The sequence below is a fragment of the Ambystoma mexicanum genome, chromosome 6q (genome assembly GCF_040938575.1).
Source record: "Ambystoma mexicanum isolate Mex_15411 chromosome 6q, UKY_AmexF1_1, whole genome shotgun sequence".
NCBI lineage: Eukaryota > Metazoa > Chordata > Amphibia > Caudata > Ambystomatidae > Ambystoma > Ambystoma mexicanum.
Window position 1 is genome coordinate 1,088,420,460 of NC_090937.1, and position 15,225 is coordinate 1,088,435,684.

General features: G+C 47.3%; 1 protein-coding gene across 2 annotated transcripts in view; it reads right to left on the reverse strand.

The window, feature by feature from the left end:
- Positions 1-15,225, reverse strand: part of SRD5A3 (steroid 5 alpha-reductase 3) — a 282,227-nt gene that overhangs the window by 93,744 nt on the left and 173,258 nt on the right. The window contains exon 4 of one of the 2 annotated variants that reach the window (XM_069631643.1): positions 6,745-6,873. The exons of the other annotated variant lie outside the window; for it this stretch is intronic. Coding sequence (XP_069487744.1) covers positions 6,745-6,873 — 129 coding nt within the window. The remainder of the gene's footprint in view (positions 1-6,744; positions 6,874-15,225) is intronic. 2 annotated transcript variants of the gene reach the window in all.

Genomic DNA, 15,225 nt, shown 5'->3' on the forward strand with positions numbered 1-15,225 from the left:
ATAGTGCAGCCAAGGTTTTTGACTATTTTGGAGGGGAGGAGTCCGGGGGGAGGAGCCAAGGGATGGGGGCTATGTAACTTAAATTCAAGTAGGTCTGTCCAGTAGTGGTGCACTCTCTAAGAAAATCATAACCTGGAATGGAATAAAACAGGGATGCCCACTTACAGCCATACTATTCAATCTTTACATTTCAGATTTGAATAACGCTCCACTCATAGGGCAAACATCACGTCCAATTCTAAATTGCAAAAAAATCCTTGGCTGGTCTTTGCTGATGATCTTGTCCTGACCCCAATCGGCTTGCAGCGAAGGCTAAATGCTGTGCTGGCATATTTTACCATCTACAGGCTAACTTTCAATACCACCAAAACGTAAACTATGTCCTTCTTTAAGTCCGGAAAACAAAAACAAAATCAAGTTTTCACTATTTATTGCATCGGAAAAATTGAATCAAGTGGAAACCATAAAATACTTGGGAGTATGGATCAATTTGTCGTGGGACGAGCATGAATGGGGCGAAGCAATTCATAGGAAGGCAATTTCCCTAGCCCACCAAGCTTTAAGTATCCATAGAAAGTTTGGGAAATTTTCCTTCCGTCTAGTAATGGCATTCTATCGTCAAAAGGTTATACCGAGCTTAGCATATGGAGTCGAAGCGGCACTCAATCTATCATGGAAAAAAATGGGACCTCCAAAAGGGACTTTTTTGGAGGAAAGTCCTCTCATTACCAAAGTCCTTTCCTATTCCCAGAATTAGATTCAAACTGGAAATTCAGTGAATCCATTCGGTTATTCTTTGGAAAGCCCTTGACTTATACCGGAAAACAATTGTTGAAGAGGACAATTTACCTCTGGATATATAGAAAACAACGAACATAAACCAACAAAATGGATTTCTGAACCTGTGGAAAAACACATACTCAAGTTGGCTAAAAGAGCTAGGATCTTCAGAAGAATCATTAACTAGGAATCCAGTATCAATACAAAAAAAATCCAATGGAATGATTGCATCCAGACCCAAAATATAAACAGTTGATGAACTGCCCTTCTGAGACACGTGCGTTATTTCAAATGCCAGCCTATTTGCAAAGAGTCCCCTGTCCAAAGGTCAAAAATCTATTCATGCATATAAGACTAAACTTACTACCAACTAGACAAGTTTTAGCACAAAGAAAACAGCTGAATGGTAAACCAGCCCACTGCAGATTCTGTGTCATTCCTGATTACGAAGAATCAATTCAACATCTTCTGATTGAATGTCATGAACTATCACAGATCAGAGAGAAATATCTGGATCTATTCCAACTTGAAGTAACAGAGCTAAACGCTGAAGAACAGTGGACCTCATTTTTACTAGGAGAAAAAGCATTCATTTTCAGGATTTTGCAATTTTGGGTGGAAGTAACGACACTAAAGGCTTTGTAAAATGTACTACTAATGGTGACAATATTAAAACCTTTGAAATCATGCTACAAATTAAGATCGTCGACATGAAAATGAAAGATAATGATTTCTTGTCAAATCTTAATCATGATGGTGGAGACTACTCCGCCTAAAGTAATGGATTGATTGATTTTAATTTGAGTTCATAGGGACAACCAAGCTCATTTTAAGAATTCAAAGCCAAATGTGCCCTCACGGAAGCCGAAAGACTAGGCTATTGCCAGATTTGGCATTGGATCTCGCAGCCAATCACACGTGCAGCAGGTACCAGGGAACCCACGGCCCTAGAAATGTTGGTTTCAGATCGCACAGGAAGGGGAACATGTCACGTCTATAGATCTCTTGAAAAATTTAACTCCGAAGACAAACTCCCATACATGTTGGCATGGGAAAGGGACCGCCAACGTGAGATAGCTTCAGATTCACGGCTGCACATCTGGAATAAAAAGACCTCCAGATGCACACTCATCACAGAAAACTCTTAAAGTAATGATGCATCAGTATTATTCCCCACAACACCTACATACAGTCAATAGGAGATACCTGCCACATCCTGGAGAGGATGCAATGACATAGGTACGCTTGAGCATATGTGATGATCCTGCCCCCAATCACAGTACTACTAGAAAGAGATCCTATCCAGGATTAGGAGAATCACAGGTGTAGAGATGCCTTGGAATCTACTCAGTCATTTTTGGAGACCCTTACCAGGAGGGTCCCTACAGCATCAGTGGGTTAGAATCATCTCTCATAATGCACTTGCTCCAAGCAGCCCGCCTAACGCTTCCAAGAACGCGCAAATTTCCTGATGGACCGATTTTTAAAAAAAACGTTCTTTATTCGAGATTCACATCACACAGTATCGGTATACATACACTGCATCACAGCAGAACATTATCGATACACAACCAATCGCCACATTTCGGTGAACTGTCGTTACATGGGTGCGTTTGACCGTCCTTCCGGTGTTCCAGACTAGTTGGGGGGGGGGGTAGAGCAGTATTGATTAGGCATGTCGCTCTCATACTTACCCCTTCGGTGATCTAACTATTCATACTATTTCTTAGCTGGTAACGGTCCTCCCACGGCACACAACATTCAGTCTCCTGGTTCAGGGCTACGAGACAGTAAGCAAACGGTGCCGAAGTACCACTTTTGTTGGCCCAACGCATGAGAAATATGGGCATCCCAAAAAATAAAAATATCACAGTGACTATGAAGAATACCCTACCCAGATTCTCAAGACAATCGCTCCCATTGGGCAGGGTACTGCAATGATGAACTAGACATTCGCCCCAAACCAACAGGAACATGGGACCCATTCCTAATACTATTAGAACATAGCATTTGTGGGAACCATGACTAGACATATGCCTTCTTGTACCTCTAACACAGTGTTGATAATTCTGCACACAATGATGCCGACTTTCAGAGAAAATGCTTTTTGAACCTTGATGTAACACTGCTTTGATTTTGTTTGTTGGAAAATGGTAAATAAAGTGAAGTAAAAAATAAAAAAGATGTGTAGGGAAAAAAAAAAGAATATTGCAAACACCCAGATTTCACAGAGGTTGAGAAAAGTAGGATAGAGGAGGGAGGAAAGAGGATGTATGAGGAGGTATAGAAGAGGGAAGGTGCTTTGGCAAAACCTGCTCCTATCCTCTGTGGCGTCCCACAGGGGGCTTGCATCACGCCCATGCTCTACAACTTGCATGTTAGACCCCTCTGTTTTAGAGGCCGGAGGGATCTTTTTGACTAATTACGCAGATGACACAACTGATTCTAGAAATCAGCGGGGATTACGACACAGACACCCGGAACCTGAACTCCATCTACGGTATCATCGAACACTAGATGACCGAAAACTGGCTCCGTCTTAATGGAGCGAAAACTTAATTACTGCAATTCGGAAGCCCTTTGGCCAGAGCCAAACTGGGGAAGGAATGCTCATGCTTCGGCATTAAGGATTGTTCCATCCCAGTTCTGTTAAGACGGTGGGTGTCTTTCTTGACTCTACTCTTGGCGCTGTGACTCAGACTAGTTATATCTCTAAGAATTGTCATTATTACCCAATACTCCTTACGAATATCAAGCCTTTCATTTCAAGGTAAACTGTTCCTCAGTCGCTCGAGTCATTATTTTTTCACGTCTGGATAACTGCAATGCATTACTGCTGGGGGCCAGCAAACATTTTTTGCAACATCTTCAAATCCTTCAAAATGATTTTGTTTGCATTATTAAGGGAATCTCCAGATGTGAGTACATATCAGCTGGTAGGCAATCTTTACATTGGCTCCCCATCGCTGATCGAATTCAAGACAGCGTCTATAGTGCAGAAATGCCTCAATGGTAAGGCACCTGCCTACCTGAAGACACGCATTTTCCTATACAAACCTGGATGCACTTTACATTACCCCAACCTAAGATCTATTAATACCCACAAATCCAAGAGAACCAAGGGCTTAGGAAGGGCTTTCCCTACATTGGCAGCGCAGGTACGGAACTCACTGCCTTACGTTTGGACAAAACTGTGAAAACTTTTCAAATAACCACTCTCGTTTTCCTACTAGTGGGACCTCAGTTAGTTTAGGAAGGGTCAAAATAAGAAAGGGGGAAGTTCAAGGAGAAAAAAGGAGAGGGCCCAAGACTGATCTTGGGGAACACCGTGCAACAACGGGAAAGTAGGGGAGTTTCTACCAACCCATGAGATTGAAAAAGATCGATCAGACAGATAATATTTGAACCAATGAAGAACAGGACCAGAAAAACCCAGAGAGCTAGGGTGGACAATAGGTTAGTGTGATTGACCTTACCAAAAGGCGGCAGCTAGATCAAGAAGAATAAGAATTGATGAGAACAGAGAATGGAGAGCAGAAAATAATTTTACTGGATACTCTGAGTAATGCGGTTTCAGTGGAATGGATGGAAGCCAGATTGGGTGCGGAAGAAGAGAGTGGAAGTCAAGATAGGATACGCCTTACATGCGCTAGAATCTTAGATGAGAATGGAAGAAGTGAGATTGGACAGAAATTGAAACGCAAGGGTCAAGAGTGTTTTCTTTTCAGTAGAGGCAGGAAGAAGTGCACCTAGTCAGCAAGAAAAGTACCAGAGGAAAGCGATGAGTCTATGGGGGAAGAAAGAAAAGGGAGCAAGAGGACTACCTGTTGGTGATGAGAGCAGAGGGAAGAAGGTTAAGAGGGGGAGACCTGTGGCGAGTTTAGAGAGATTGGATGAAGTGTCAGAGTCGAAAGGGGGGTGAAAAGTCTGAGAAAGGCACTGTTGGCAGAGCTCTTGGAGTTAAGAGATAGATGAGCATATCAGAGTGACTTTGTTAATAAAATATTGAGCGAAGTCTGCGGCTGTTTGGGGAGAAAAGAAAAGGATCTGGGGAGGGAGGGGAACGAATACGGTTTAGAAACTGAAACAGATGAGATGGGAAGTGTATGAAAGAAAAGAAGTCAGAAATGTTTTTTTGCAAGTACCAACGAAGAAAATTCACTCACAAATAGCCATTTAGGGTCCAACAAATACAATTAAAAAAATTCCTATGAAGTAACTGCGAAAGCACTAAGTAGTATTGGCTTTCAATATTATATTGCTATCTAGGAAGAAAAACAGGTTTTTATGTTTTGCTAATTTACACAACCAGCACGTTTAAGAAATGCAGCATTTTTAAAAGGAGGCATATCATTTTTATAAAAATAAAATGTTTTTCCCAACTATAAACGTTTTATCTTCTACCTATTTTGCAACAAAACAAAATCCATATTAGTAAGCATTTTACTTGCTATGGTTGTCCTCCATTTTATGAATAGCTTTTAAGCCCTTAAAGAGGTAGTTGTAGAGGAGGTGAGGACAGGCTATTATCTATTTATCCATTACCACACCACCAAAAACTACAATACTACAACCAGCACTACAAATTAAGATTACAAGCAGTAGTGGAATTGCTGTTAGTACCAGTACTGTGTGGTCCCGTTGGCGGTGGAGCCAGAGAGGGTAATGCGTTCCCACCTCAGATAGCTGCAACGCCATGTCCAGCGTACAGACACGATGGCATGCTGAAGTCACTTCCGGCCCTTTCCTACTTGCGTTGTAACTGTGTCCTGCTGCAGAGACGCTGTGAAGTTCTGAATTCTTTGTTCACCATCAGTAAGTCGTCGGCACTCTGCCGCTCCTCCCTCCCTGCACGTACCCATTCTGATTTTCTTTGTTCTCAGGATCCTGCCTCTATCCATCTGCTTCGTCCAGTACAGAAGTCTGCCTGCATAGGGAATACCCTAAAGACCTGATCAAGCCCAGCGATGCATATGAACGTCTGATTCATTTTCTGTGGACCAGAGTTTTTCTCCCACCAGAGTGGTATCGCAGGTATCACTCATCCTCATGTTTCACCAGGTGTCAAAAGAGTAAGCCTGTACAAGCCTGCCCACTTACCCATTTCAGCCTGTAGTAGTCATGTGAGCATCTTCTTATGTGTGTTGGTTCATCCATTGGCCGCCACTGAAACCAGCAGAACAGTATTACTAACAGTACTGGAATTACCCGAATAGTATTGGTAGTACTACCATCAGAAGTAGTTGCAGTAAGTAGTCACAGTAATAGTACTATCAGTAGTAAAGTTAGTATTAATGTTATTACCTTTAGTACTACCAACATCATCAGAAGAAGCACTACTACCACTTGCAGTAGTACTACTTGTAGAATTATTATGAGTAGTACTAATGGCAATAGTACTGATACTGGGAATTCTACTAAAAATAGTACTGCTAATATGGTCAGCCATTTTAGTTCTGGAACCTTTACTACTAATCCAATGGGTTAGCTTGCTCCCTGAATGCTATAAGTGATTTGCAGACTCCACTTCCTGCAAATGTGTAAAAGCAGCTCACAAAATGCAGGACAACTATAGCAAGAGGCATGCCTATATAAATATTGAAAATAAGGTAGATGATAAAATAATAGTTTGGAGTAAGATCTGTTACTTTTGTAAAACCTGTATGGCCGCTTTAGCAATCATGTTTGGGGTTGTTCTCAAATAGCTTCTGCCTGCTTTTCATAAAGAAGCCCCGTTCATGGGAGGGCAGACAATAGTTTTCTAGTCTTATGGGACGCTTGAACAACGCGCTAAAGAAGATGACCATAATAGGACACTAAGGACCTGATTCACATAGCGTTTTCCAACGTGATTGCTCCATTATAAAACACTTATGTGACTCAGGCCCTAAATATCATACATACGAATTCAGCCAATACACACTGTTTTTCATGTAAAATGTCTAGCAGGAAAGGGGATCTCACCCGATTTGCTTTTCCTAAGATTGGCAAAAATCACAATGCATCGATGCTGATGAGCAGCGGCCCATATGTATAGAAGAAGTCCCAAACTGTGGCGCCAGCAGATTTGTTTAAAAAGATCTTCAACAGGAACTGTAATGAGCAGACACAATGGTTACATTTAGCCAATACTGTTTTTTCATAAATATTGTGAACAACCACCCTTGTAAAACAGCATCCAAACATACAAAACAAGAGAACATTACTTTTAAGCGGTATGAAGCCATAAAAGAACAAGTTACTTTCTTACCTGGTAACGTTCTTTCGATGGGATGGTCCGACGACGTATTCCATATCTATGACATGTAATCACCACAGCTGTGCTGCTTCGGAAACTTTTTTCGGCGTCTGCGTCCTGCGTCGATGACGTCGATGCGCCGTCGTCGAGGACCTCCTCCGACGTCATCCGATGTGATAAGTAGGACGCACGACGCCCGTAGCCTCAGTTGTAGTTTTTTCCCCCAGAACGTGTGACATAAGTCAACTGCCAGTCAGACACAAAGCCTTGCGGAACGTAAGCTGCAATCGCAAAAGAAATTCTGCAGCGGGGAAGGCAGGGAGCGAGCGATATGGAATACGTCGTCGGACCATCCCATCGAAAGAACGTTACCAGGTAAGAAAGCAACTTGTTCTTCGAGGGGATTGGGTCCTCTGACGTATTCCATATCTATGACAGACTCCCAAAGCAGTACAAGAGCAAGGAGGAGGGAAAGAATTTAGAATCAAAATTTAGAATAGCCAATCAAATAGCAGAGCAAAGGACCGCCTTGCCAAAGGCCAGATCCTGCTCTCGGATGGAATCGAGGGAATAGTGACGTACAAATGTATGTACTGAAGTCCAGGTGGCTGCATCACAGATGTTGCGAATAGGAACACCCCTCTGCAGGGCAGTAGATGCAGCCACACCCCTGGTAGAATGGGCCCGCAAGCCAGCCGGTGGGTCCTTACCCGCCAAGCGGTAACACTCCGAGATGGCGAAAATAATCCAGCGAGACAAAGTCTGTTTCGTCACAGCTTGCCCCAAACGCTTCCCAGCGTAACCAATAAAGAGTTGATCGTCCACTCTGACCCGGGACATGCGTGAAACATAAAAGCTTAAAGCTCTCCTAGGATCAAGCCTATGGAGCCTCTCCTCGTCCTTACCAGGATGCGGGGGAGGATAGAATGCCGGAAGAACAACCTTCTGGGCCAAATGAAATTCCGACACAACCTTCGGAAGAAAAGAAGGACGAACTCGAAGGACAACCATGTCCTTGTGAAATACAGTGAAGGGTGGCTTAACTGAAAGTGCCTGTAACTCACTCACTCTGCGAGCAGAAGTAACCGCAACTAAAAACACAGTTTTCAGAGTTAACAGCCTCAAAGGGCAAGAATGTAAAGGCTCAAACGGAGCACCCATAAGAAACCTAAGAACAAGGTTTAAATCCCAACCGGGCACCAGGAAAGGTGACGGAGGGAACACATTAGTGAGCCTTTTCAGAAACTGTGAAATTAAAGGAATTTTAAAGTAAGAACACTCTTCAGACGAGCGCTTAAAGATGGACAGCGCCGCCAGGTAACCTTTAATGGTACCCACTTGCAAGCCCCTGTGGGCCAAAGAAAGTAAAAAGGACAGAACCATGGGGATGTCACATGCAAAAGGATCCACATTCTGAACTCTGCACCAGTCGCAGAACTTACGCCAACGGCAACGGTACAGAGACTTTGTTGCCGGCCTTCGGGCCGAAAGCAACACCTCCATCACGTCTTCAGGGAGGTCCCAATCCTTATACCTCAACCTCTCAGAAGCCAAGCGTGAAGGTTGAGGGATCTGACCTCTGGATGGAGAACCTGACCCCCCTCCCGTGAGAGCAGATCGTCTCGGTAGGGAAGACGACGTGGAGGGCAGATGGACAAGTCGAGAAGGTCCGGGTACCACGTCCTCCTTGCCCACGCCGGAGCAATGAGGATCATCCGGGAACCGAACTTCCGTAACCTCCGCAGCACTTGCGGGATGACGGGGACTGGAGGAAACGTGTACAGCAGCGGGAAAGACCACTCCACCACGAACGCGTCTCCTAAGGCTCCTTTTGGAGGAAATTCCCGCGAGCAAAACCTTTCGCACTTCCGGTTGACACTGGAGGCGAAGAGATCCACCTGAGGGGTCCCCCAAAGGGCGAAGATCTCCAGGAGAATCTCCTGAGCCAACTCCCACTCGTGAGAGATCGCGCTCTGCCTGCTCAGAGCGTCCGCCGTCACGTTTTCGTCTCCGGCCAGATGAACTGCCGAGATCAAAACTTCCTGCTGGATGGCCCAGAACTCGAGCTGCATCGCCTCCCTGCACAGAGGAAGTGACCCTGCCCCCCCCTTTTTGTTGAGGTAGTGCATGGCCACTGTGTTGTCCGTCAGGATAAGGACATTCTTCCCTCGCACAGTCGGCAGAAAAGCCTTCAAGGCTAGCCTGACGGCCCTCAGCTCCAACAGATTGATATGGAGTCTGGACTCCGACGGAGACCAACGACCGCTGACTGTCAGCCCGTTGGCATGAGCTCCCCATCCCGTGAGGGATGCATCCGTCACGACCGTCACCTCCGGCCAGGGAAGCCAAAATGGAGCCCCCTTCATCAAGTTGCCTTCGACGGCCCACCACAGAAGGTCCCGGGCGACCGAGGACGGCACCTGAATCGAGTCCGACATCCTGCCGGAGGACTGCGACCATTGCGTCTTGAGTGCCCACTGCAAAGATCTCATCCGCAGGCGAGCCTCTGGCACCAGAAGAATGCAGGATGCCATGAGGCCGAGCAACCACAAGAACTCGAACGCTGGGAGCGTCTGGGCATGCTGAAACTTGTGCACCATCTGCTGAATGTGAAGAGCCCTCACCTGGGGAGGAAAACACTGCCCCAGGGAAGAGTCGAGCACTGCTCCGATGTACTGGAGCCGCTGTGTTGGCATCAAATGGGACTTCTTTAAATTGAGGGAGAAGCCCAGCCTGTGAAGGGAGTGACAGGTGACAGACAGATGATCCAGGACTTGCTCGGGAGAGCTCCCCCTGATCAACCAATCGTCCAGGTAAGGGTAGACGTGAATCCCCCCTTGCCTGAGATGCAATGCCACCACCACCATGAGCTTGGTGAAAACCCTCGGGGCGGAGGTCAATCCGAACAGCAGGACCCGAAACTGAAAGTGCGAGTCGCCAACCGCGAACCTCAGGTACTTCTTGTGCTTGGGATGGATCGTCACATGGAAGTAAGCATCCTTTAGGTCGCGTGACACCAACCAGTCCTGAAGCTGAAGGGCCTGGAGGACTTGAGAGAGAGTAACCATCTTGAACTTGTTCTTCCTGAGGAGTTTGTTCAAACCGCGCAAGTCCATGATGGGTCTCAATCCTCCGTCTTTCTTGGAAATCAAAAAATAAGGGGAATACCATCCCTTGTTCCTCTCCGCTACAGGCACCAGTTCTATGGCGCCTTTCTCCAGCAGGGCTTGAATTTCCTGCGCAAGGAGCGGATCCGGACACCACAAAGAGAGGTTCCCCGGCGGATTGTCGTGAGGCCTGTGCCGAAAGGGAAGACAGTAGCTGTGGGTTATGATCTCCAGAACCCACACATCCGAAGTAATGGCGTGCCACTCTACAAGATGCTGCGCCAGCCTTCCCCCAACCGGCGAACCATGGGACATGGCCTCATGACTGAGTGGGAACGGCTGCGGCGTTACCTGAGAGCAAAGAGGCAACTGCCCGAGCGGCCTTGGCACCACGGGTACCCTGTCGTCCACCTCTGGTACCCCTGCGTTGGCCTCTTTGACTGCCAGCTCCTCTCGCTTTACTGAAGGACGAGTAATAGCGAAAGGAACCACCCCTCCACTGCTGTCCCCTAGGACGAAAAGGCGGAGGTTGGCGAACTGCAGCGCCCAACGACTTCGCTGCAGCTTTTGAGGTCTGCAACCTCTCAAGGCTCTCGTCAGCCTTGCTGCCAAAAAGGTGTTCACCGTCAAAGGGCATGTTGAGGAGCCGGGACTGCACATCCGGAGCAAACCCCGACTTCCGCAACCACGCAAACCTGCGTATTACGGTGCTCGCCGCCATGGACCTACTGACGCATTCAGCCAAGTCCAAACCCGACTGAACGGACTCACACATGGCATCCTTACCATCCTGGACCATAGCAAGGAAACCATCCCGTTCATCCCCTTCGGGAATATGTTCAGCCGCTAACGCAACACAGTTCCACAGAGTGTGCGTGAAACGAGACAAGGCACAAATGGAGTTGGCCGCCTGAAGCGCCATACCACCAGAAGAAAACACTTTCTTCGCCCAGCCATCAAAACGTTTGTCGTCCCTATCAGGAGGGATGGTAGGGTCCGACGCCTGCTTTGCCGGGGCCGTGGCCGCCTGCACCACCAAACTCTCCGGAGTGGGGTGCCTGGTCAAGTAGCAGGGGTCGCTACTGGCTGGACGGTATTTTCGCGACAAGGATCTGCCCACCGCCGGGAGACTCTCCGGAGCAGTTCAAGCCGCCGCCACCCTTCTCTGTAAAGCCATATGGAACGGCAGTACCGGGTCAGTTGGGGGACCAACATCAAGGATGTCCGTGAGAACATCCTGCACAAACTCACTTGGGGGAGCAGACCATCCCAAGTACTCAGAAACCCTAGCCATAAGGCGCCGGTACGAGGAATCGGCATGAGAGCCAGGCTCAGGCCTACAAAACTCCACCTCCGGAGAGGTGTCCAGTCCACTGGCATCATGCAGCGACTGTCTCAACTCGTCAAACTGACTATGGCCCGAGTCAATTTCATCTGGAACCTGACTAGGAACCAGGCCATCAGAATCCTCATCCGCCTCTGAAATATAGTCCAGGTGGCGAAAAGAAGGCACCCTAGAGTGCTTGCTCTTAACCAGAGCCTTCCTAGGGGGTACACCCGTGCCACGGGGTACCTCCGACACGAAAGGCGTTGATGGCGTCGAGCGAATCGGTGCCAGCGCCGGGAGGATCGGCGTCGAGGAAATCGGCGTCGACGTCAGATGCAGCACCTCCCGAATCGGCGGCGTCGACACAGCCCTCGAGGCCGAAGCCCCGAGCGTGTCCCTCGACGACCTGAGCATCGACGGCATTGACGACTTCCTCGGAGCCTCGAGAAAGCCAGTCGACGCCCTCGACGCCTCAGACGTCGATGCCGTCTTCGAAGACCTCACAGGTGCACACGGTCTCGAACGCGTCGAGGACCGGGACCTGGAACGGGTACGTCGAGAACGAGTCCCCTTGTCCGAACGGGACCTCTCCCGTGACTCGTGCCGACCACTCTTGCGAGCGGTGTCACTCGACCTCACACGACCGACCCCACTCGGGGGCGCGGACGGCTGAGTACCCTGCGACTCAAGAATCGCCAGCATCTTCTTCCCGAAGGAAGCCCATTCCTCCGGCGTCGCACGGCTGGTGGGGTAAGCGACGTGCCGGGCAGAGTCCTCCGAAGAGGACCTGGAAGACGACCGGTGACGGCGCTTCCGAGAATGCCTCGAAGAGGCTGAGGAGTGGCGAGACCGACTCCTAGAAGGAGACCCACGAGACTTCCGACGATGACGCGGAGAGTCACCCCTCGAATCATCCGTCGAAAGCCCCTCAGACTTCGACTTCCGGGGCTTGGACACCCGACCTACCGACAACTTCTTCTTACGTTCGCGTAAGGCTTTGGACGTGAGCGACTGGCAGTCGATGCAGTCATCCGTGTCGTGGGCCTCCCCGAGGCACCAGAGGCAGGCGTCGTGCGAGTCCGTCACCGACATCTTGGACCCACACTCCCCGCACTTCTTGAAACCCGGACGCGGGGTCGAAGACGAAGTCGAAGACATCTTCACACGAAGGATTTGCACAAAACGAACAGGTTCGAAGAACCGAGAAGAACAGAACTCCAAAGAGTCGAGGCGTTGAACCGAGAAACACGAAGCAACACGTTCGCGGAAAAAACGGAACTGAGGCTACGGGCGTCGTGCGTCCTACTTATCACATCGGATGACGTCGGACGAGGTCCTCGACGCAGGACGCAGACGCCGAAAAAAGTTTCCGAAGCAGCACAGCTGTGGTGATTACATGTCATAGATATGGAATACGTCGGAGGACCCAATCCCCTCGAAGCATTTATGTTCAGTGGGATGTAAAACATAACATATTACATACAGACTGCACGATCGCAATAAATTCCTGCTGAGGCAAGACTGGCTATCTTATTTAGGTGGGTTCCTTGTGTAAAAGAAAGGTACCATTATAATGTAGATAACCAAACAGGGCGCAGAAACTTAAAATACACGTTACAAAACTAGGTTGGTATTACACCCTAAGTCTTCAAACCATGTTTTTCATTGACCATTCTTTTAAACTAGGGCATAGATTAACTTGATAGGTTAATTTAGATTTGGCAAAGCCAACAGTTGTGGCTATTGTCTAGGAATTAGATCAGGATTAGCCAGGCACTGCCTTCATATGCCCAGCCACTGCCATTAGCCACTGCATTATATGCCCAGCTTCTTACGCCATTTGATAGCTCCTACCATTTTATGTCGCCATTACAGTAATACTTAGCAAATTCCTTCCCATGTGTACACAAATCGAAAAACTGTTGGCTTGGACAATGCTTGCTTTTCTTGTTCACATGTTAAGTCCATGGTGTACAGCAGTGGGTGCCATCTCTATCAACACATGCAGTGGCTACAGGGGGATCTCCAACACAAAGCCTTCAGGGCACACCATGAAAATGTTAGATCAACAGATGGACAAGGAAGGCTCTCCGTCAAGGTGTTGACATTTCCAATTGGTAAAATAATGCTAGTAGAAATCGTTTTCTGTACAGTACATTAAGGATTTTTACGTGCCAACATGTTAAAAGGGAAACCACTGAAGGAAAATAACTGACACAGAGCGCCACATTGGCAAGATATCCATTCTCCCGTGCTGCAAAATAATGTAAAGCACATTTTTGACACACAGTTGCTTTCATCCAGTTGACAGATTTAGACCACAATTATAAATGACAGTCCTATGTGGTCTGTAAATGTGAGCTGGGGGAAATCGACAAACTTCCCAATAATAAATGTGTTTTTTTTATTTAAAAGAAGAGGCAATTTTAAGCAGGTGTACGTACAGTGTTCAGGCAAAGAAGCAGGATACAGTGCACGGTGAGCCCGAGAAAAGATGTGTCAATGTGTGCTAATCGGGAATCCGTGTACCGGATATGACACGCTAGAAGGGAAACAAGGGGTGCGAAAAAGGGCCCGACACTGCACAGCTCAATCTATGGATGTTAAAGTGTCTGCTGCAAATGGCTAGGCTGTTTGTTATTGAAAAACTATGTACATGATAACGAAATGTAAATGCCCTTTTAAAGCGAGGATAACCAGTATCTAAAATGACACGGCTCACAAGGCCAGCCACTTATAAACGTTCAGATTGTAACACACTGTGCATAATAATGGAGGGGAACTCTTCCCTCCCAAATAGCCCTTCCTGGAAGCGAACACCTGACTTGGTGGTGAGCTCACTTAAAGCTCATCTGCGCCTATCTGGAGTACATTGTCAAAAACAGCTTTTATCTCACTCCAACTTCAGGGACACTCACAGGCCCAAAGAAACCCAATGCAACCTCCTCCCATCTGGACAGTTGATGTACCCCTAAGGTTCCAGTTTAAGATTAAGGCGCTATATTAATAACACATCATTATCTCAACACTCAATGTTCCTGAAAGGGCTCCCAATCTGACAAGTGGCTCAACTTCTGCATCTAAAACTAGCCACGAGTGATCCAGACTGCTTTCCTGACTCCAAAAAGGTGGCTCTTCTCTTCTTGGTAGTTTTAGGCAGTTTGTGACTTCCCCAGGCCAACACTAGGCCTTTTGATATAGTTCAGGCAGCCTTTTGATACAGTTCAGGCCTTCCTAGGCAACTCTTTACAGTTCCAAAAAGATGGGGGCAAAGATATCCCTTCCCCAAGCCTTTAAGCCCTTTTTCCAATATTCTCGATTATGTCCGTAGTTTTGCAAGAGGATACATTCTTCCCCCTTGTCTTCTCTTGACTTTTGCCAGAGGTCTTCTCTTCCAGTTATGCGGGTCTCACACCCCTTTCCCAGGTTTATGCCTCACTCAGACCAGGTTCACTATCCTGCCAGGCACTGTTTTGCATTTACAATTCTTCAGTTCATTCAACACTCGGGTCCCAGACCCCCTTCTCAAGGTTACGTCTCTTAATCAGGCCTGGTTCACTATCCTGTCAGGCACTGCTTTTCATACGGTATTCTTTGATCCTCTCAACCTATGGGTCCCAGGCCTTTCTTTCTGGTTTGCAATTTTACTGTCTCTTAATCAGGCCCAGATCATTATCCTGCCAGGCACTGTTTTTCAAACAAGGATTCTTCTACTGGTATGAGGAAGATGACGATTCTTGTACTTGGATTGGTTGTTTTGAACAGTTTTCACC